Genomic DNA, 23,401 nt, shown 5'->3' on the forward strand with positions numbered 1-23,401 from the left:
TGGCAATGCACAAAATACAAAGAAACAGCAGTGTTGAGCTTTAATTTGATGATTAAAATGAGCTTTAATTTTAATTGACAGAATGGGGTAAATAATGTCTGTGAAATTCTACAATGGAGACCAGGGATTATTTTAACAGATTTTGTCATAAACATATACTGTATAACTACGAATTTTGGCATTACATCATCCTAATTTTGAAATAAAGAACTATCTTGCACAAGTAAAATAAATCACTTAGGGTGTGATGTTGTTATAGGAAATAAATAATTATGGGGTGATTTGATGTGGCTCAATGTGAAACCCAATTACTGTTACCACCCTAAAGGTTATTTTCCAATAAGAGCATGTCCTGAAGTGTTTTATTCCTCTTACACTACAGCAATTTGCTAATGATTATTTTTTTAATTAAAGAATGACAACTCATAGGTTTTATCCATTTATTGTTACATTTAATGTGTAACCTTTGCATAAGAAGTTAGTTCCTGTTCACTTACAGTATGTCATGTTATGGAGAAACCACAAAGTCCTCCATCGTGTAGACTTTCCCATTTTGGAAAACTTGCAGATTTACCTCTGACTAGGCACACATTTTCCCTGTCTGACCTCCATTCAACTTTTTTTTAAATGCCAGATGACTCATCTGGCTGTCGTGTTTTTATATTCTGTAGGCAGGTTTAAAAAATCTTTTATTTTTTTTATCAATCTGCAAAAAAATTCTATAACAGATTGTACAAAGCTACAGTCTGGACACGCATGGATTTGAGGATTTTCTCTCATTCCTCTCTGCAGAACCTTTTGCTATTTTGAGGTCACACTTGAGATGAAATTAAGTTCTAGTCCACTGGCTGGGGCACTCAAGCACATACGCAACCTTGTTGTGAAGCCAGTCCTGTGTTGTCTGACTTTCTGGGTCATTGCGATGTTAGAAAGTGAACTTTCGCCCCAGTCTGAAGTCCTGAGTGTTCTGGAGCAGGTTTTCATCTCAGTATGGTCATGCATATTTAACCCAAAATGCTAACAGATGAAAGAAAGAGATAACTCATGTTGATACTGATTATCTCTATGTTTTATGTCATTAAAGCTTTTGCTTGGTAGGAGTTAGATTCAGTTTCCAGAGGGTTTTTTTTTTTTAGATCATACCAAAGACCCTACAGACCCACAGCCCAAGGTTTAGGGAAAAAATGCCTTAATTGGAGGCCTTATTTTTGTCTAAACTGAGTATTGCTGGGTGGCATAAATAGCATTGCAGCCTCACAGCTCCAGGATCTGGAGTTCAAGGCTGAAATACTGGGATCTTGATTACTGTCATGTTCACCTTGTGTCTGCTTAGGTTTCCTCCAGGTTATCTGGTTTCCTCCTACCTACCAAAAGAAAAAAAACTGGATTGGCCACACTAAAGTACCCCTAGAAGTGAATGTGAATGTGCATGGCGCCCCCTGTGATGACCTGGCATCCCAATCAACGTGCATTCCCGCCTCATACCCAAAGCTCCCGGGGAAGGCTTCAGATCCATGCGAACTCTGACCAGGATAAAGTGATTAGTGAAGATGCATGAATGCCAATTCATTATCTCCATTCTACTCCCTTTATGCCAGGCTCTTTAGACATGCACTGGAGAAATCTGTAACCTTAATGTGGAAGGAAATTTTTTATTGATCTTGTGTCTTCCATTTTGTGTAGCTGTGCTGCTGAATCAGGTTGAACTGACAAATGTAGTTGTGTATCATCAGACTAGAAATAAAAACTGCAAATGACGTTCAAGTGGCTGTATATAAAGGGAAAAAAACAAGGAGCCTAAACAGAACCTTGTGGTACTATATAGCACTTTCTCTCTTAGTCTCTGAAGAATTTTCATTTGGTGCTAACAAATAGGTAATGGCCTGTCAAGTAATATCTAAACCAGGCAGGTCTGTCCATTAAGATATCATGATCAAAAGTGTCAAATAATGCACTTAAGTCCAAGTACCAAAACAGAAACATAGCTACAATCCATGGCAAGCACCAAGTAGATGCTTCTGGGAATAAGACTGAAATATGTAATGCTTATTATTCCTACCTACATATGTCGGGTAATAACGTTCCACAAAATCTTGGATTTAAAGTGTCTTGGAAAGTAACCGAGAGATCAGATGGTGCCAAGATGGAGCAGTTTGTTAAGGAGAGATAGCTAGCTTAGGAAGGGAAAAAAAACAAACACTGGGCTTAAACAGTAGTGAGTCAAATGCAGGTGGTTGGCATCAAGATAAATGGCTAATTATACTGCAGTGTTAATTCTCTTCCATTCCTTACCTAAAAATAATGATTGGCCTGTGTGGGAGCCTACTAGCCTATCCTACCACTCTTCTACTAAAAACATTAGAACTACAAGCTTAAAATAGATTATAAAACATCATTTGGATCATTCTGAAGTTAAAGGAATTTTTAGTGAAAAACTAAGATGCTTGTTTAATACTATTTTCCATCCTGGAGTCAAGAGAAGATCATGAACTTGAAATGTTATCTCCTTTATTCCGTAATAGCTATCCCGAGAACGTAAATGGGAGCCTAACTGAAACAGGCATGGCTACAAAAATGGAGCTTCTAGGCCTTGTGAGGCTTGCAGCTCGCTCTCAAGCAGAACAGAAAATATATCATAATATAATTCCTTTTTTTTTTTTTTTACAGATAGGTGGCTTGGGTCTAAATTTCCCTAAGGTGTGAATGTGTGTGTGTGTGTGTGTGTGCGCGTGTGTGTGTGTGTGTGTGTGCGTGTGTGTGTGTGTGCATGCTGCCCTGAGATGGACCGGCACCCCAAGTGTATTCCTGCATCAGTGTTCCCAGGATAGGCTCCGGATCCATGGATGAATGATGAACGAACGAGTTTGACAGATAGTACACAACATTGGAAAGTAAAATCTTTTAATGTATAATTTAAAATACATAGTTAGCAAAACAAAAAAATGTGTCAGGAAAACAAACACCAAACGTATGTTTATCAAACAGAATAGACTGGAATAAGGATTATCTTTGTTTAGCCCTTAGTTTCTCCAAGGTTTTCTGTTGGAAAGAGGGATACAAGTTTAAGAAAAAAAAAAAAGATTAAAATCAACAATGAAAAACACACACACAAACACACATTCAAAATATACTACATCTGCTAAATGTACAATCCTGAATGGATCAAATGTTGCACTCTAGACTCTACAGTGAGGAAAGCGTGTTTATATATTCAGTACAGTATGTCCTTATGATGAGTGTTGAAAATTCATATATACAGTACAGTCACTCCTTACCATTCTGAACTGTTTTGCTTTTTCTCGGTTCTTAGCATAAACATCCTGGCAGGTGTGTAGCTCCCTCCTGTGCTCCACTTCCTCTAACTGACTGCATGATCTGTATAAAGGGCACAGTGAGGACAGTCTCTACTCAGTACTAAATAACTAAATCCATAAAAGAATTATCAAATTAATTAATCTTATTAAATTCCAATTTGCAAAGTTTACAAGAATCAGGACTAATAGAAATTTACCTATCAGTAGATTGGGACATCTCTGTCTCGTCAAAGCTTTTTTGTGGAAGAGTGCTAATCATCACGTCACCAACGTTCTGCAGCCTGGACACTTCTACTGAAAGAGAAAAGTGTGTCTCAGTATCTTTTCCCAACTCTAATCTATACAGCATAGAGTGAGAGAGGTATGTACTCGTAAAAAGGGGTCGGATGTGAACGGTGCGGATATAAACATCAGTATTATGTCTCTGGTTTCAGGAATAAGTGAACCAGAGACATAATCTTATCTTACTATCGGTCAACACAGCTGGACATGGCTCATTACTGCTACAGTGTCAACACAAACACAAATGGGGTGGACAAATCATAAATTAGCTAGCCTACTAAGCAAATGAAAGCTCCATGTTATTCTTGACTAGAAATCCAATAAACTAGGCTTAAAAATGGCAACTAACAATTTAACTCAAAAGTATGATGAAGTAATTATGTGCATTAATAAAAGACTTAAGGTGAGTACTTAAATTACTTCAGTTGTCTTGGTCTTACCTTCAGGTGAGACAGATGCTTCTAGATTCCTTAATTCGCTATTGTTCCCCTGCAAAAGTAATGCAAACAATATAGGATTTCATAGCGTATACAAGGAGATATTCAAATGAGAAATCATCAGAGATGCAGTCAACTAACTTTTCTCACTTTACTACAACTAACTGTTTTTAGCAATGAGAAAAAATACATCCTTTAATGCCGAGAGTCTCTCTTGAACAAATCTGCATGGATGCACCAAGCATCAATCTTTTAACAAAAATAAAAACACACCCCATCTTGAAGACTTTACCATAGCGGAAAACCTACTAACTGTTACAAAACAGTGACACTGGAGACTCCTTCCAAAAATATTACAGGAAACACAACCATATCAACAATTACATGATTTTCATTGTTAAATAACAGCATGTTTATTATATTATATTTTTAATATCTGTCTATTATTAGTATCGGATGTCATTTAAATGGTTTATATTAGACTTATTTTAGAGGACTAAAAGGACAGCATAGGATATTAAACACTCAGTTTAAATATTATCAAAATCTGAGTACCATTTGTTCTCACAGCACTAATGGGAATTATTTATAATGGATGAAAGTGTGATATTTATTAGAAAAAAAAAATAGTATAATATAAATAGTTCCATGAGATTGCTCCCTAGTTAATAGTAAGGCCAACACATTGCACTGTATCTGATACTGACCAAGATTTCTGACTCCTCAAGGATGCTCATCTCATCATTAAACTTCTAGAACGACACCCCAAAGCTCATAATCAAACAAAACATGATGCCTCAGCACGCATATAGAGTTAAAGCAGTGAACAGCTTATACACAGAGGAATTATTAGGTTCTGTCTTTATGAATTTACCAGAGTCCATTCCCACTGAGGAAAGCCTGCAGACGCAGATGATGACTGGGCATCTGTACTGGAGCTGTGTTGTGGAAGGCCACAATCAAGCCAATCAGATGCACTTGTGTCTGTGTTAGTGTTAGAGTCCTCCACAGGTGGATTTAATGGAAGTTGGAGAGTTGTGGAACATTCTGCCATTTCATTGTTTGTGATCTCAGGAGAAAGAGACTGAAAGGTATCTGAGTTCATGCGGGGAAAAAATATTTAAAAATATGAGTCCTTATAAATGTTTATTAACACATTGTACCATAGCTTCATACACTTCATACAGATTTGCCTTTTCTTTCCTTGGACAAAATCCTCACCCTGCATAGTGGTATTAAGGGAATTGCTGTCCTCCAGGTTGCACTGTAAAGGGAGCGTTGGTAGTTGGGGTGCTGTGAGTGTTCCAGGATCACTGTTCTGTTCTGCACAGAAGCTTACAGAGACATTGCCTCCTACAGAAAACGAGAAAGCAAGCACAAATCTGAGGAGCCTACCACACAAAAACATGGCAAAACCCTGCAAATTTACAGAAATCAGGTAGCTCAAAACACACTTCAGGATGGACAAATCAGTAGTCTAGGCACTCTGGACAAGCAAATGCTGTGTCCAGGCTATTAGGGTTTTATTTGTACATAACAATCAGACAAAGAAGAAAACTCTACTCTATTGCTGCATGATACTGAAGTAAAATGTGATATGTGATAACTTGTTAAATAATGCGCTATGCGGTACGATAAAGCTATAAGTGTGTAAAATCAGTTTAATTTATATTTTTATATATATTTATATATTTAAAAACTAAAAATGATGTAACCAACAAACATGATTCATGTTCTTTTGAGGAAAAGAAAGCATTCTCTGCTATCTCCGTCGCCCTAAATTTTTGACTTTTCGTAACTTTTTGAAGTATTAAAATCATTCAGTTATCGCAAACCCTGGTGATATACATATAGCCATATTTACATTTGCGATATTTCGATAATTTCGATATATTGTGCAGCCCTACTCTACTCCTTTATGATATTCACAAAACAAAGGTTTTAATATGATATGTAGCTATGTTCAAACACAATGCATGTCATAGTGGAATGTATTCTTTTAGTATATTTATTTATTAAAAAAAAAAAAAAAAAAAAGAAATTAAAAAAAAATAAGGTTTTCGCACTATATATATATATATATATATATATATATATATATATATATATATATATATATATATATCTGTTCCTGAGGGAAATGATTTGATTTATCCAGGCCTATGTTGGTGCTGAACAGTGTGTGTACAGCTCTACCTATAGGACCTACTCTGGATAAAATGGACATGTGCAATAATCTGTACCTGTATGAACTGATCTGAGGGATTTGTCCAGCTCTTTAGTGTATTTATCGATGATGTGCTGCAGACTGTTACTGCAATGCGAGGAGTCTGTTGTCTTGGGAAAACTAAAACCACACAAGCTGCTGGAGCAGGTGAGGGAGGCTCCAAGCCTTGCAGAAAATTCATTACTGAACAAAGAAGTATCTAAAGGAGAGAGGGAGAGAGAGGGGGTAAAATAGAGTGAGAGTGGAAAAATGTCAAAAAAAAAAAAAAAAAAAAAAAAGGCATTGTCTTAGATAAGTCAAAGAAAAATATATAATTAAAATCAAGAAACCTAGCTTCTTATGGAAAACTTGGATATTTTTGACATGGTGGTGGTAGCATCATGTTCAGAGTTACCCTTGAGGGTGATCTTAACTTTTGAGGGTGGCCTCCTCTTTGCAAAGTCTCTGTTACTAATGGATTTAATGATGCTCCACATTATGTTCAAAGTTTTCAACAAGTTTTTTTTTATTTTTTATAACCAAGCCCTAATCGCTGCTTTTCCAGTCCTTTGGTCTTCATGATGCTGTTCGTTTATGTATAATCTCACACAGGTGTACATCTAATTATGTGACTTCTGCAACTAATTGCAACTGATTGCACCAGAACTAATTTATGGGTTTCACAACAAACACAATTTCTTTCAAGGGGAGTGTAAGGTTTTTTTTTTTTCGATATGTTTTAAAATGACTGAGGTCACTAATGTACCTGTAATATTGAAGTTGGGATCATGTTCACTAGAGATATAGCTTCCTGTTGAGAGGGTGGTGGAAGAGAGAAAATCTGGCACACCAGGGGCTCCATCATGTGGTAAGATCAGCTCCAACTGAACACACACACACACACACACACACACACACACACACACACACACACGTTAAAAGGACTATATGATTACAACACGTAGTAATTGTTTAAAAAGTAAACACCCAACTATATGGATAGCTATAAAGCTATTATTTCTGCACCTACACTTACATAATTATTTTTACAATACTCTCTCACACATTCATTCTCAGACATTAATACATACACAACACTTATCTAATAGCCATATGAGGTAACAGGGTCAATCTGAGAGCCAGAGGAGTAGCAGAATGGTGATTTAGAGAGCTAGTATTAGATAGTGTAGCTGGATAACACACTCACCTCCTCTACCTGCTGCTGCTCTGTAGAGTCTGTACCTGAACAAAGAAATCACAATGAAGATTGAAGAATACAATGCAAATTTGCAGAAAGACTCCAACATGTATCAGAAGAACAGTTATTCTATTTATATTGTTTATATGCTGATTTATAGCAGTGTTATATTTAACAGATTCATATTCAGTCATTTCAGTCTTAGTTTTTTAAAATAGTAATATTTCAGTCATGGTTATTACTTAGTCTGATGATTTTTAGTCAGTAAAACTAAATATTTTAGCCTTTTGTCATCTCAAGCTTACGTATGCGATAATTTCTAAAATTTTAATTCTTACTGTCTCATTAAAGTTTTTCTCCTTTTCTTTCTTTGTTGGCAAAAAGCATCATATAGCTCTGACACGAACATGCAGCAGTTCCTTCATGCGTATGTGTGTATGTGGGAGCATTTAATAACGTTACTCTAATGAGAGCATGTATTACTCGCGTACACTTAATAAAAGTAACGGAGTGACTTGGGTGACATGTCATCAGGTATGCTAGTTCTAGCTAGCTAGTATAATATTAGCTTAACAACACAGACATTAAAAAAGCAGTTTTTCCAAGGGGATAAAAAAAATAACATCACAAAATAACATCAGTGTGGTTGCAAATTTTGCCATGCATGTAATGAATATGATGGCATCTTTCCCTAGCTACCAAGCTTAAGCATACATACGCATATATACACTATATTACCAAAAGTATTCGGTCACCTGCCTTGACTCACATACAGTCAGGTCCATAAATATTGGGACAGTGACACAGTTTTGGTAATTTTGCCTCTGTACACCACCACAGTGGATTGGAAATGAAGCACTCAAGATGAAGACTGAAGCGTAGACTTTCAGCTTTAATTCAAGGGGTTTAACAAAAATATTGCATTAACCGTTTAGGAATTACAGCCATTTTTTACAGAGTTCCTCCATTTTCACAGGCTCAAAAGTAATGGGACAAACTAATATAATCATAAATATTAGGATTATTTTTATTACTTGGAGGTAAATCCTTTGCAGTCAATGACTACCTGAAGTCTGGACCCCATGGACATCACCAAATGCTGAGGTTTCTCCCTTGAGATGATTTTCCAGGTCTTTACTGCATCCATCTTCAGTTGCTGCTTGTTTGTGGGTCTTTCTGCCTTCAGATTTGTCTTCAGTAAGTGAAAAGCAGCTCAGTTGGGTTGAGGTCGGGTGACTGAATCGGCCATTTAAGAACATTTAATTTCCAAGCTCTTGGGCTGCTTTCACAGTATGTTTTGGGTTGTTATCCATCTGTACTGTGAAGCGCTGTCCTATCAGTTTTGTAGCATTTGGCTGAATGTGAGCAGAAAGTATAGCTCTGTACACTTCAGAATTCATCCTGCTGCTTCTATCAACAGTCACATTATCAATAAACCCCAGTGACCCAGTTCCATTGGCAGCCAAACATGCCCATGCCATAACACTGCCTCCACATGTTTGACGGATGATGTGGTATGCTTTGGATCATGAGCCCTTCTTTTCCTTCTCCATACTTTTTTCTTCCCATCATTCTGGTACAAGTTAATCTTGCATCAGGACTGGTCAGGCTTTTTTTAGAGGTTTTTTAGCAAAGTCTAATCTGGCCTTTGTGTTCTTGAGTGTTACCAGCGGTTTGCATCTTGAGGTAAACCGTCTGTATTTATGTTCATGAAGGTGGTTCTTGATTGTAGACTTTGACAATGATATGCCTACCTCCTCCAGAGTGTTCCTGACTTGGCTAGATGTTGTGAAGGGGTTGTTCTTCAATAAGAAAAGAATTCTGCAATCATCCACTTTAGTTGTTTTCTGTGGTCTTCCAGGCCTTTTGGTGTTGCTGAGCTCGCCAGTGCATTCCTTCTTTTTAGGAATGTACCAAATTGTTGATTTGGCCCTCCTAAAGTTTCTGCTATCTGTCTGATAGGTCTGTTTTGGTTTTTCAGCCTAATAATGGCCTCCTTCACTTGCATCAACACCTCTTTGGATGGCATATTGAGAGTTCCCATGAACAGCTACCAAATGCAAATTCACCACTTGGAATCAACTCCAGACCTTTTATCTCCTTAATTTATCATGATATAAGGAGGAAACAGGCCACAGCTGGCCATGAAACTGCTTATCAGTCAATTGTCCCATTACTTTTGAGCCTGTGAAAATGGAGGAACTCTGTAAAAAATGGCTGTAATTCCTAAACGGTTAATGCAATATTTTTGTTAAACCCCTTGAATTAAAGCTGAAAGTCTACGCTTCAGTCACATCTTGACTGCTTCATTTCAAATCCACTATGGTGGTGTACAGAGGCAAAATTACCAAAACTGTGTCACTGTCCCAATATTTATGGACCTGACTGTATGAACTTAAGTGCCATCCCATTCCTAACCCATAGGGTTCAATATGATGTCGGTCCACCTTTTGCAGCTATTACAGCTTCAACTCTTCTGGGAAGGCTGTCCACAAGGTTGAGGAGTGTGTTTATAGGAATTTTTGACTATTCTTCCAAAAGCGCATTGGTGAGGTCACACACTGATGTTGGTCGAGAAGGCCTGGCTCTCAGTCTCCGCTCTAATTCATCCCAAAGGTGTTCTATCGGGTTCAGGTCAGGACTCTGTGCAGGCCAGTCAAGTTCATCCACACCAGACTCTGTCATCCATGTCTTTATGGACCTTGCTTTGTGCACTGGTGCACAGTCATGTTGGAAGAGGAAGGGGCCCGCTCCAAACTGTTCCCACAAGGTTGGGAGCATGGAATTGTCCAAAATGTTTTGGTATCCTGAAGCATTCAAAGTTCCTTTCACTGGAACTAAGGGGCCAAGCCCAACTCCTGAAAAACAGCCCCACACCATAATTCCTCCTCCACCAAAATTCACACTCGGCACAATGCAGTCCGAAATGTACCGTTCTCCTGGCAACCTCCAAACCCAGACTCGTCCATCAGATTGCCAGATGGAAAAGCATGATTCATCACTCCAGAGAACGCGTCTCCACTGCTCTAGAGTCCAGTGGCGGCGTGCTTTACACCACTGCATCCGACGCTTTGCATTGCACTTGGTGATGTGTGGCTTGGATGCAGCTGCTCGGCCATGGAAACCCGTTCCATGAAGCTCTCTGCGTACTGTACTTGGGCTAATCTGAAGGTCACATGAAGTTTGGAGCTCTGTAGCAATTGACTGTGAAGAAAGTCGACGACCTCTTTGCACTATGCGCTTCAGCATCCGCTGACCCCTCTCCGTCAGTTTACGTGGCCTACCACTTCGTGGCTGAGTTGCTGTTGTTCCCAAACTCTTCCATTTTGTTATGATAAAGCTGACAGTTGACTGTGGAATATTTAGGAGCGAGGAAATTTCACGACTGGATTTGTTGCACAGGTGGCATCCTATGACAGTTCCACGCTGGAATTCACTGAGCTCCTGAGAGCGACCCATTCTTTCACAAATGTTTGTAAAAACAGTCTGCATGCCTAAGTGCTTGATTTTATACACCTGTGGCCAGGCCAAGTGATTAGGACACCTGATTCTGATCATTTGGATGGGTGACCGAATACTTTTGGTAATATAGTGTACATAGGCATACACATAGCACAACACATCTTCTTGTATAATCACCTTAAGGTTGCTATACCTACGAGTTTACCTACGAGTTCAGTTGCCTGTATCTTTACCTGCACTTGAAGTTGCTGATTCGAGCTGTAACGTCTCCCTCCACGACAGTTTGCTGGGTCTGTGTGTGCTGTCCTCTGAACTCATGACCTCTGAGCCTAAGCTTGGCCCCTGACTGCTCCCTGAGGCCACGGTGGGTGGAGTCAAAGAGAGACTGCAGGAGTTAGAGTAATCTGAGCACTCTGCTGACGAGCTCTCCATACACACCTCAGCAGCTGAAATAAATCAGATAGACATATATCAGTATTTACTCATCAGAAATAACAGGCTTTCGTTTTTCAATTTATTTAAGTGATGTAATCTGAAAGAAGACGTGTTCATGCTGTTCAACAGCAGCGAAACTATATTTATACGCAGCATAATAAGCTGTTAATAATCAGACTGATAATAAGCTCAATCAGAATAAACATTCATGTGTACACTCAGTGGGAATAGAGTAACCCTGATTGAACAAGGTTTCAATAATCTGTTAAACAGAAGAATACTAGTTATGTACACCAGATCAGGCTGATGCACTGACAAACTGCATGAACGTGTGTGTGTGTGTGTGTGTGTGTGTGTGTGTGTGTGTATACCTGTATCCATGGTAACATTAACTGGAGTGTCCACTTCCTCAATGGTGCTGAGTTTGTGCTGCTCAAAGTCATGCAGGAGGATTTGGAGCATCCGTGGTGGGCAAGAGACCGGCGGATTCACTCGTACACCACTTGTTGACTCACACAGAGAATGTTCTGCAGATACACGATTTGCTATACAAATAATAAATACAGGCTCAGTCAGGATCGTGGCATGTACTTAAAGAATAATAATCAGTGATAACACAATGGTGACCTTCCTAAGTTGAGGTGGGAATGTTGGAGAAGGAAAAACACTAAAATGTGTAGGACAGTGAGTAATCCAAGACCTGTGCTACAGTATATAGCATCTTGAATGAGACAACTGTTGAGTAATAGGTATACATAATAAACCATTGATTCAGGGTGTAAATACTGAAAAATAAAAATCATAGTGTCTCACCACTGGAGTCAAACACAGGAGTTTGTTGGGTGTGAGCATGGCTCTGACTCGGTGTTGTAGACACCAGGAGGGGTTCATTACTCTTCTCATAAGCCTTCACGTCCTTAACAGCACTGTCATGCATTCCCAGTGAGACTGACTGCTCCTGACACAAAAGCAGAAATAATATTTCAGGCACATATACCATATTATTTAACACAATATACCATATTTATTATTATTTATTACTGATTTTTCCTTGTTTTTCTCCAATCCTGGTTACCTTTGCGTGCTGTGCTCTGAGTAATGCATGTAGGGCATCTCTTTGTTTTCGTATCCGATCTCTGACCTGCTGATTTTTCTCCATTTCCGAGTCCCAACATGGGGCACTGTTCTCAACCTCTTCCTGCAGGACACCACCAGGATCTTTTGAGACCTGCTGAGAGATCGGAGTGAGGTGTGTGGGCGGTGCCTGAGAACGCTTGCTTCGCAGATATTCCAGAAACGCAGCAGGGGGGAGTAGAGGAACTTCTTGAAGCTCTGACGTTCCATCTGAAGGCTTCTTGTCTAATAAGGTGCTGGCTGCTGGTTGTGGAATCAAAGAAAAGTCATTCTCATGCACTGAGTGAGAGATACTGATGGGTGCAGAGACAGGCTGTGCCATTACATGGGTATCTGGGTGTTTGGTTAGGGCGGGGCTGGGACTAGGTAGAGGAGGCTGAATGAGCAGTGTTGAGTCTGCCAGAACAATATTGTTGTGGCTTTGCTTTACATTCACCACTGGTGTCTCACGAGAGACAGGGCATCCAGTGTCAGTGTTTAAAAGAGGTGTGATGGCATTCGAGAGTGTCCTGTGAGGCAAAGAAGGAAAAGAGCAAATGGTTTCCTCATTAACTGAAGGTGATGGTGTTTGTGCTGCTGCCATGGTAACAGGAGCATAACGTAGCTTCAACATTTGCTTGTATTCCTCAAGACTGCGACAAGCGTCATCAATAGTTTTCTTATGAAGTCTAAAACACACAAACACACAGCTTTTAACACATCCATCATAACACAACTACACAGCACACAAATTTATATCTTATGTATATTATTATTATTATTATATTATTTCAGATAGCACTGACTTATTTCCCTCTTTGTGCTACCTTTAAAACACTGAAAGACATGAAAATGATGACTAATCCATAAAAAGTGCTCTTTTTGAACTTGCAGTGTTTCCATTTCTTTACTTCTCTTCCTTTTTTTAATCATGTAGGAATTTTCCTGCTGCGATAAGAGTTACATCAAAGTTGTGGCTAGACGTGTTGAGCTGCACTTTTTGGCAAAAATTCATGTCTGTACCATAACAAATGACATAAAAGCCATGACTTTTTCACAAATTGTGTAAATAATGAGAAGGCTTGCTCCGCTTGCTCCTGTAGTGCTGAGAGAGAGCTAAAGAGAGAGAAGTGGTGCTCGTCATCACATATACACACTAACCGGTTCTGCTTCAGGAGTCTTTGCTGATACTGCTGGAGTCTCTGTATGTGCATACTGTCTGACAGAGGGGCCGACACCTTCACCTGGTCAGAAACAAGCAGAAGTTTTTCACTCACACGCACAATCCAATAATTTTCCAGTAATAAATGTGTTACCAGTATGAACAATACAGTGAAACCAGTTTCAGTAGGCAGTTTGCACTATCATTAAACATCCTTAAAACCCAGCCTGAAAACCCACCTCAGGTGAAGGCTGAGAAACCATTTCCTGTGGTGATGTTGGCGTTTCCTGTAAACTATACATCCCAGAAGGCACTTGTAAAGCATCCTGTAGCCTCTGCCTACACAGCTGCGCCTCCTGTAGCTGAAGCTCCAGACTCTGCCGTTTCTCCTCCAGCTCCTGTAGCAGGGCAAACTGCTCCTCTTGCTGCCTCTTCAGCTCCTCTTCCTGGACGACAGAGAATGATGTAATGCATTGCTCATTCCTAATAGCTTCACTGTCCAGCTACAACCAAACATCACAGAGTTTATGAACTAAACCAAGTACTCGTTCCCCCTACCACTCACCCTCACTCTCCTGTCCATTTCTGAGATCTGCTTGTCTGGCTGCAGCATGGGTCCAGCCACAATGGAGTCTTCACTCACCTTGGAATCTGAGAAAAAGATGGGGGGAAAAAAATAGCTAGATTCCCTAACAGCTTAAATGTTAACAATACCAAGCCAAAGACAGAGATACAGGTGATAAAACAAGCAGACTAACTATTTTCTGCCAGTGATGTGTCAACTGTGCCTTCTTCCAGACTAGAAGCTTGCTGCCATTCCAGGTTGCTCGGCGATCCATGTTCATTGCTGGTGTTCTCCACTCTGACCCTTCCTTGCCTTTCTGCAGGCTCCCTCCTGCTCCACTGATCCCTCTGAGTCCTGATGCGATCCAGCAGCCTCCTCAGAGCCATCCTACCCGTACCCTCTGCAGGCACTGAGGACCCTAAAGACATGCACCACGAAAGCTTATTAGTGCAACAGAGACCTATAGTAAATTATTTCAACAATTTATTGTGCATAAATAAAAAGATTTAAAAAAAAAAATCAAAATCCTCACCCGTAGACTGGCTTTGAGAAGCAACAGGCTCCTCTCCTGCGTCTTCCTCTTCCTCCTTACATGGTGTCTCCTTGGGTTCAAGGGTCACATCCAGGTCCAGGTCCAGCTCACATTCAGATCTACTGTCAGTTTTAGCAGACGGAACAGGAGGAGGAAGAGGCTCTGACACCAACTGAAGTACCAAGTCATCTCTGATCGCTGGAAAAGACCAAACCATCAATTAGACAATTCATTTGTGATTTTGTTTCTGTAAATTGAAATCTATTTATTATCTTATGCTGTATGTACACACCTCAACACCTCACACAAATAATTATGCAATTAAAATATTCATTATTACCACCAAGTGTAGAATTCTCAAAGCTGATTTGCCCGAAGATGTTGATTAATTTAATTAATTAATTACATTAATTAATTATTTATTAATTAATAAATCTCTAACACAGATTTATATTAACATGCTTGTTCTAATACGTTATCATTTCGATAGTAACAGCTAGTTATGCTCAACCTACAGTATAAACATATACATTTGTGTTGTTGTTCAACAAGGAGAAATAATCTTTGATATGGCGAATTTTATTTAACATTTATGGAAGGAGTCTCCAGTGTCAGCGCTTTGCAACATTCTGTACGCTTTGTAACGAAGTCTTCAGGATAGAGGAGCTTATGTTTTCCGGTTTCTTGGTAACATAACAAGCTCCCTTTTTGTTTAACATCAAGAGAGACAGAAGAAACACAGCTTGGTGATGGGATGACTGTTTATAGCTTCAATAACATAAGCGATAACAGGAACTAAGTTGTCTCACAGACGTTCCCTAACATTAAATGTAAATATAAACGAATAAAAAGTACTCAGTGTCATTCATTAATACAGTCAAAATTGTTATCGTTGGTAAATTGCTGTGGTATAAGAGAAATAAAACATTTTATTTCTCTTATGCGACATGCCGTTATAGGAAAATAATCAACTTTGGATGGTAATAGTGACCCTGCTTAGCATCAGGTCGCATCACACCACCCCGTTTTTGATTATTTTCCTATAACAGCATGCCCTGTCATGTTTTATTACTTATATATATATTGTTTTTTTTTTTTTAAACGATGCTCTACCTAGGGTAAATGCCTTGTATACCGCGAGTAGTGCACTATGTTTAGTGTACGCCATTTGATATTCAGCCGCACAAAAAAGTGGCGGAAAAATGGAGCCCAATAAAATGTGGTAAAAGTATATCTGTCTTTTCATTTTTTTTATTTATTTATTTATTTTTTTACTCGTGTAAAATTTAAAGGTAATGTAATCCACACTGTAACTATTCAACTACACAAGTGCAGTTCGTTTTTATAAAAAGCTACTCCTGCATGTGTTTTACATCACATGCTTTACATCAAATTTACATCAAACTTCCTGAAGAGGAGAATCAGGGATGTGTCCTGGCTAGTCCTTCTCAGTTACGTCATTGCTGCCTTTTTTTCCTTTGAATCCTTGCTGCATTTAATGATGTAATAATGTTACTGGAAACATGTGTTGGAGGAACGGCTGGACTACCTTTATCTTCAGTGCACAAGTCCTGAAAGGCAATTTCCAGGTCTCTCTGCTGCTCGGCTCTCAGATCATCATGTCTGTAGAGCGGCTGGAAGATTTGCGCTGGCATGCTATTCACCACGTGTCTGCGCCGCTGCAGCTCAGCCTGCTGCAGTCGCTCCAACTCGCTCAGCAACCTCGCGTTATTCTTCCCAACACACACAACCACATTTTTAAAAATTTTAATTAAACTAACCTTGATTAACATCAGAAATCGGGAGATCTGACATGTATCCGTGTCTATATAAAGAGGGATACACGTCTCTTAGATCACCTGTATGCCTTTTTCCTTACGAAGAGCATGGTCTCCTCTAAGTCGTGCCCTCTCGAGTTGCTCCTGCCTATCACGGGCTTCTTCTTTCTCCAGCTCCTCCAAACGCCGAGCCTCCAACGCTGCTGCCTCCTGAGCATCCGGCTACAGGAATATCAGGAACATCAACCATGTGGTAATAAAAAGCATCAGAGAAGTAATATAAAGCCTGATGATTCTGAGTGATATTTTGCTATTTTAACGCATACTTCCTGTAATTTTTTAAATTGTTGAATTTATAGCCAAAGAAAAAAATTGCTTTTACAAGTAATTTTTCAATCCTAAATACCCCTTTTCTGCTTTTTTTTCATTTACACACAATATGACCAACCAAACCAAGGAGACCAAACAGCAAACTAACGTGATCAATTTACTGATCAGTTTCATGAATTTAATGATCAATTAATCCAACAGACTAATAGGCATGTTTTGTTTTCTACTGCTTGCATTCTATTGGACCCAGATTAGTAGAGCAACGAATATGAAGATTATGATGAAGCATTCATTAAGCAGGTGTTTAGTTTAATTCCCAGCAAAGAACAAAACGTCTGCACAAAAGGATTTTCTTCGTCATTTACACGTCACAACTATAGAAACACAAGCACATGCGTGTACCTGCACTGTATCTGTTTCTCTGTCCACTGCTGTCTCTGGGATGTGGTAGTGTGTGATGGAGTAATGTTCCATGTTGGACATCTTGGGTTGTAGTGGAGCCTGAATCGCAAGACTCTGATTAAAAAAAAATAAAAATAAAAAAAAAATAAGTGGACTGGAAATTACAACAACTTCAAAACATTTTCATTATTTTCTAATTGTTCTTTCATCCAATACTTCAAAAAAGGAAGAAGAAGGGATAGTTTGGCCAAAAATTACATTTAATTAATTTTCTCTTGTCGCAAATGTAGTCAGTCATCCAAGACATATATAGTGTCAAAGGTTTGCTTCTTTAGTTTTGCTAACGTAGTTAAATGAAGTGAATGAAGCTTATAACATAACCAATATAGCATCATGCAAAAAAAATCAAATACTTGGTGTTTGATTAAGTAATGTCATTAATTAATGAAAACAGCTTCATGAATTAGTAGAAGAAGCCTGTATTAATTACAGTTGAATATACAAATCAAATTACAACTGTCCCAAAAGTCTCCATACATGGGGGAAATTAACACTTTTTAGCAAAATATCTTCCAAAAGTTTTTATAGTTGGTTTATATTATATATATTTTTTTCCAGATAGCCTTTAAGAATGCCTTGGAGAAAAGAAGAACGCATTGAAATCATTCTCATGGCTGGATCGGGAAGCTGTCTCAAGGCTGCGATGAACTTTATAAGGAAACATGGCAAGCACATCACACATGACACTGTTGCCAAACTTATTAACAAATTCAAAAAGACTGGAAGTGTTGCGGACCAAATGAGAAGTGGACGTCCACGAACATCCACTGATGAAGCCACACATACATAATCCCCTACGTGTGGAGACTTTTGGGACACTCTGTATAATATCATCTAAACTACATCTAACTTACATTTCTGCCACACCTTCTACCCGAGTCTGATGCTCCCTAGATACTAAACTATGTTCTGAGGAAGAAAGCTGGCTTCAAGGTGGCGACTTCAACCGTTTTTAGCCATGTTGTGACCCAATAAAACACTCCAGGACATGATGTTAGAGGAAAATAGTCAACTTCAGGGAGATAACAGTAATTCTGCTTTGTGTCGGGCCACATCACACCATCTCATTGTTGATTATTTTCCTCTAATGGCACTCCTCCAAGCATTTTATTCCAGCCAGCTGTTCTGTAAAAGAGCTGGAGCACTCTGTAGCTAAGGGAATGATGATGATTCTGAGAGAGAGCTTATACATCTATGAGGTTTTGCTCAGAAAGAGAGGATTGTTCAAGCTGTACCTCTATGGGGTCCGGGCCGGAGTGAGGAAGGCTGGCGATTTTTGCTGCCCTCTCCTTCTCCACCATCAGAGCCTTCTTCCGTGCTTCCACGTGTCTGTGTTAGAACAACACAGAACAACATCTGCTATTAATAGGCTTTTATTCAACACACAGGACACAAATTACAGTGTGCTTCAGTCTCATCTGTCATGCTGCAGAAAAAGACTTGCTGATCTCAACCATAATCAGTATGTCATTTTAGGACAGAAAAAAAACAGCTTGGTGATGTGAATAGGTGAAAGTGACGTGAATGGATGAAAAAGAAAAGGAAAAATCAGCTTTATATGATTTGCTTGATTATATAATATAAGGCTGATTACATTATACATGATCTGTCATTATAAAGAAATAGAATCATCAATGTCTGATTAAATCTTCCTTTCATCCAGCTCCTAGTCTACAGAAATATCTTACCGATTCCGCTGCTCCGCTTCAGCCTGTCTTTGGGTGACGAGGTTTCGGAGAGCTTTCTGATGCCTCTCTGCTGCTCGTGAAACATTCTGCTCCTTTTTCAGAGCCAGAGCTTCCCGATTCGGCTCCTATACACACACACACACACACACATTTAAAACACGCTATCTGTTAAAATGCAAACATCTAAAGATTCCTGATGAGTAGCAGTTTGCGTATAGTTACACAATTTATTTTGTGAAAGCAGTTACACAAATAATTTCCACCAAAAATCACCAAAAGTCTGCACACACTGCACAGGAAACGAACAGAAACCCGGTTTACTCAAATGTTTAAATGGTGCAAACTGAAATTCAAAAATCACACACTTGAAGTGAAGTTTTTAGAAATACTAAGAGAAAGTCTTACTAATGCTGTTCATGTGTAGTTTTGTCCAACTTTCCAATACAAAATAGTTAACAGTAATTCAAGCACCATCAGGTAGAAACCAAGGCAGTTGCATATTTAGGTGTGTTTGCTAATAATAAAAAGCACGCATTGTTCTCTCTTTCCTCTCACATTTTCTTTGGCATTGCGGTGGCCCTGACCCACATCTCTGAGGTTTTCCTCGTACAGTTTCTCCAGGGCTTGTATTCTCTCTCCTCTCTGCTTTTGCCATTCATCCTGGAGAGCTGTGGCGAGACTCTGCAGCTCTCTCTCTTTCCTCTCCTGCACTTCACGCCGCACCTGCAGCGCAATGTAGCGCTCTTGTTCCCGCACCTTCAGTTCCAAAATAAAAACACGTTATTACACAACACTGAGTCTATGACTAACTCTGCGTGAGATTAGGGCTGGGTGAGATTTCATCAGTACATGCAGCATTTCTGTTTTGCTGGCAGATAGGCACACAGATAGATAGATAGATAACTGAACTTCGCTATTTTTGGTAGATGGATGTATGGACAGATAGACAGACAGACAGACAGACAGACAGATAGATAGATAGATAGATAGATAGATAGATAACTGAACTTCGCTATTTTTGGTAGATGGATGTATGGACAGACAGACAGACAGACAGACAGACAGATAGATAGATAGATAGACAGATAGATAGATAGATAGATAGATAGATAGATGTCTGCTGTGAATTCTGGACTATGTGAAACAGTAGAGCAGTAGTGTAGTATGGGTCGTTTCGGAATCTTTCCATGTTCAGTTAGTGTAACTTTTTGGACTATTCTGTGAGCATGCTTTGAGACAGTTAGATAGATAGATAGACAAACAGACAGACAGCCAGATAGGTAGGTAGGTAGGTAGATAGATAGATAGATAGATAGATAGATAGATAGATAGATACAAAGGCAGATAGATAGACAGATAGATAAACAGATAGACAGATAGATATATAGATAGATAGTTAGATAGATAGATAGACAGACAAACAGACAGACAGACAGATAGATAGATACAAAGGCAGATAGATATACAGATAGATAAACAGATAGACAGATAGACAGATATATATATATATATATAGATAGATAGATAGATAGATAGATAGACACAAAGGCAGATAGATAGATAGATAGACAGACAGATACAAGGCAGATAGATAGATAGATAGATAACTGAACTTTGCTCTTTTTAGACAGACAGACAGATAGATAGATAGATAGATAGATAGATGGATAGATAGACACAAAGGAAGATAGATAGACAGATAGATAAACAGATAGACAGACAGATACAAGGCAGATAGATAGATAGATAGATAGATAGATAGATAGATAGATAGATAGATAGATAGACAGATAGATAACTGAACTTTGCTCTTTTTAGATAGATAGACAGACAGATAGACAGATAGATAGATAGATAGATAGATAGATAGATAGACAGACATACAGACACAGGGAGGCAGATAGATAGACAGACAGGACACTCGTGTGAACGCATCATTAGTAACTCACTTGCTGTAATCTCAGTTTTCTTCTTCTCTGCAGTTCTTCTCGGATCAGCTGCTCCTCCTCATTAGGACTCAATCGACTCAGCTTTGTGCTTTTTCCTTTCATACTGCAGTATTATTCTGATCAGCTTTTGTTCTAATCACTCGATTGTGTAACTCGCAAAGTAGCTTAGCTTGAACTTTAGCTAATCCGCTGTAGCACTAGTTTATCTCGGGTTGTTAGCTTAGCAAATCATTTCTCCGTGGCTCATCTCTGACTGTAAACACACTGTATATCATGAGGGATGACGTACAGGACAGATCTGAAAACTGTGTTTGCTAAAATCCATGCCAACGTTTCTTTTGAACACCCCGCCTCTCCAAGCTGGGCTTGACAGTTAAATAACTTGCGTAGCTACCAGGGTTGCCAGATACGCAAGACAAACTCAACTCCAAACCATTTAAAACTAGCCCAACTAGTTCAATTTTCAAACCATATACTAAGCTTCAATATCGACACTAAAATTTAACATAACATTTCAAAAATTAATATCCTACTGTGCCTCTATTTACCTATTTAGCCATGACATAACTAATCTAACGCACAGAAAAAGGGAATTCCTCAACAATCTGACACACAATTCCACCAGTTACAGAGAGGAATCTGGCAACCCGGCTACCTCCTCCAACGTATCAACAATAGTTTATTTACTTCCGGTTGACAGCTAGCTAGTTAGCATATCATATTTAATTCGCCATAGCTAATCACTAACCAGTGATTAGATTAAACACATCATTTTTTAAAAATAAGTTTATTTTTTAAATAAGTTTACGTTTGAATGTAGTATTTGCTATAATCCATGCCAGGAGCTAATCCACAGCGCTTCCGTTTTGAATAGACCGCCTAGTGTTTTCTCCAAGATGGCGGCTGTCAGAGCCAGAGCGGCTTTCTTCTTCTTCGATTTGAGGCAGTTGCCAGAAATGAGTTTTACCGCCACCTGGTGGACTGGATGTTTCGCTGGAACCCCAAAAGCCCCTGTTTTTTTGTTTCGTTTTGTTTTGTTTTTCGGTGGCATTGAATTGTAGGTGCTCTAGAATTAATGGGATACTTGGTCCATAAAAATAAGACTACAGAGGTCCCAGTTCTGAGCCTTTTTTCAGCCTTGTCAGTGCTTGTTCAGACTTTTAGCTGGTCATCTGGTCAGGTCTGATGGTTTTATATGAGTTTCAGATTAGATTGCAAGTGGTAAAGTGGTGCTCTGACTTCAAGAGCAGTTCTGGATTAAGCTCATGGAGAAGGCTGTGATGTTCTTCAATAAGATCGGACAAATATATTATAGTTTCACGTGTAAGGGATTGCAAGGAAATGAATTCCACACATGACAGCAACAGAAAAAGTAGCTCACAATGATCAAAAGGTTCAACAAAACAGACTTCATGTGAAAACTGTAAGCAGTTTCCTGGTTACACTATTGCACTATTTGTCCATGTAGTACATAGTTACAGAAGGGAATTATTTATAATTGCACTATCCGGTGTCACTCAGATGAGGATGGATTCCCTTTTGAATCTGGTTCCTCTCAAGGTTTCTTCCTCGTATCGTCTCAGGGAGTTTTTTTCTTTGCCACCATCACCTCTGGCTTGCTCATTAGGAATTAAGACCTACATTTTCTATAAACAAAGAGAAAATAAATTGTTTAATTTAAATGTATTGTGTTTTCCTTTCTGTTAATTTAAAAATTCACAAGACAGTAAATGTGTAAAATAAATAAATAAATAAAAAATAAATAAATAAATAAATACACACACATACACACACACACACACACACACAAAGCAACTTTACAGAAATAAATACATTCAGGATATAAATTGTAAATGTATGAATTTATTCCTAATGAGCAAGCCAGAGGTGATGGTGGCAAAGAAAAAAACTCCCTGAGACGATACGAGGAAGAAATTCCCAATCGGAATTTGGCAATATTCTAATTAATATTGGGTCATGTAAACAGAGCAATCTGATTGCCTGATTAAGACAATATTCTGATTCTCACCCATGGGAAATTTCAGATCAAATCAGAAATTTGTTGCATGTAAACCACCTTATGCAGAAAATCCACTGGAAGGAAATATATGCACATGCTCAGTCTGCAAGGAATTGTGGGAGCTAACAGATGTTTAGCTGTAGGCTAGGTATTTAGGAATGCCAACTCAGGCATACTTACAACAGCCATGTATACAGGAATATTCCGATGCCTGTACGCATATAAACATCGTATTCGGAATATGGCTGCAACCCGAATATAGACCTTAAACTGAATTTGATGTGCATGTAAACATAGCCAGTGATTGATGGCTACTGTTGTGGCTAAGAGCATAACCTAGTGGCCATAGGTTTTACTACAGCACCTTATTATGCCTTAGTAATGCCTGTTAACTGGATAGTAATAGCTACCTGAGTTAGCTGTGTAAAACACAACAGTGTTCAATAATTGGATTTATAGAAGAAAGAG

At 38.9% G+C, this 23,401-nt stretch overlaps 1 protein-coding gene across 2 annotated transcripts; it reads right to left on the reverse strand.

The window, feature by feature from the left end:
- Window positions 1-2,884: 2,884 nt before the first annotated feature.
- On the reverse strand, window positions 2,885-22,490 carry cep295 (centrosomal protein 295). Of its 2 annotated transcripts, none has more exons than XM_026926062.3 (25): window positions 20,914-22,490; window positions 19,520-19,720; window positions 18,965-19,089; window positions 18,512-18,605; window positions 17,217-17,330; window positions 16,566-16,706; window positions 16,256-16,439; window positions 14,707-14,904; window positions 14,368-14,592; window positions 14,175-14,260; window positions 13,849-14,055; window positions 13,609-13,691; window positions 12,410-13,136; window positions 12,148-12,292; window positions 11,706-11,879; window positions 11,133-11,345; window positions 7,447-7,481; window positions 7,006-7,123; window positions 6,277-6,459; window positions 5,255-5,386; window positions 4,908-5,128; window positions 4,037-4,085; window positions 3,512-3,608; window positions 3,276-3,375; window positions 2,885-3,039 (listed from the first exon to the last, which is right to left on the reverse strand). In XM_026926062.3, the coding sequence occupies exons 1-25, from the start codon at window positions 21,013-21,015 to the stop codon at window positions 3,004-3,006; spliced, it is 3,990 nt and encodes a 1,329-aa protein (XP_026781863.3). In that variant the 5' UTR covers window positions 21,016-22,490; the 3' UTR covers window positions 2,885-3,003. The 2 variants fall into 2 exon arrangements, with proteins under 2 accessions (XP_026781863.3, XP_026781865.3); XM_026926064.3 differs by having other exon boundaries at window positions 3,512-3,605; window positions 20,914-22,489.
- Window positions 22,491-23,401: the final 911 nt, after the last annotated feature.

The sequence above is a fragment of the Pangasianodon hypophthalmus genome, chromosome 10, assembly GCF_027358585.1.
Source record: "Pangasianodon hypophthalmus isolate fPanHyp1 chromosome 10, fPanHyp1.pri, whole genome shotgun sequence".
NCBI lineage: Eukaryota > Metazoa > Chordata > Actinopteri > Siluriformes > Pangasiidae > Pangasianodon > Pangasianodon hypophthalmus.

Excerpts from the sequence above, each read along its gene's own strand:
- cep295 (XM_026926062.3), bottom strand. The coding sequence starts at position 21,015 with ATGAAAGGAAAAAGCACAAAGCTGAGTCGATTGAGTCCTAATGAGGAG. Across the intron at positions 18,606-18,964 it reads GAAGCGGAGCAGCGGAATCG|ACACGTGGAAGCACGGAAGA; the intron begins GTAAGATATTTC and ends GTTCTAACACAG. Across the intron at positions 14,056-14,174 it reads AAATGGACAGGAGAGTGAGG|GAAGAGGAGCTGAAGAGGCA; the intron begins GTGAGTGGTAGG and ends TCTGTCGTCCAG.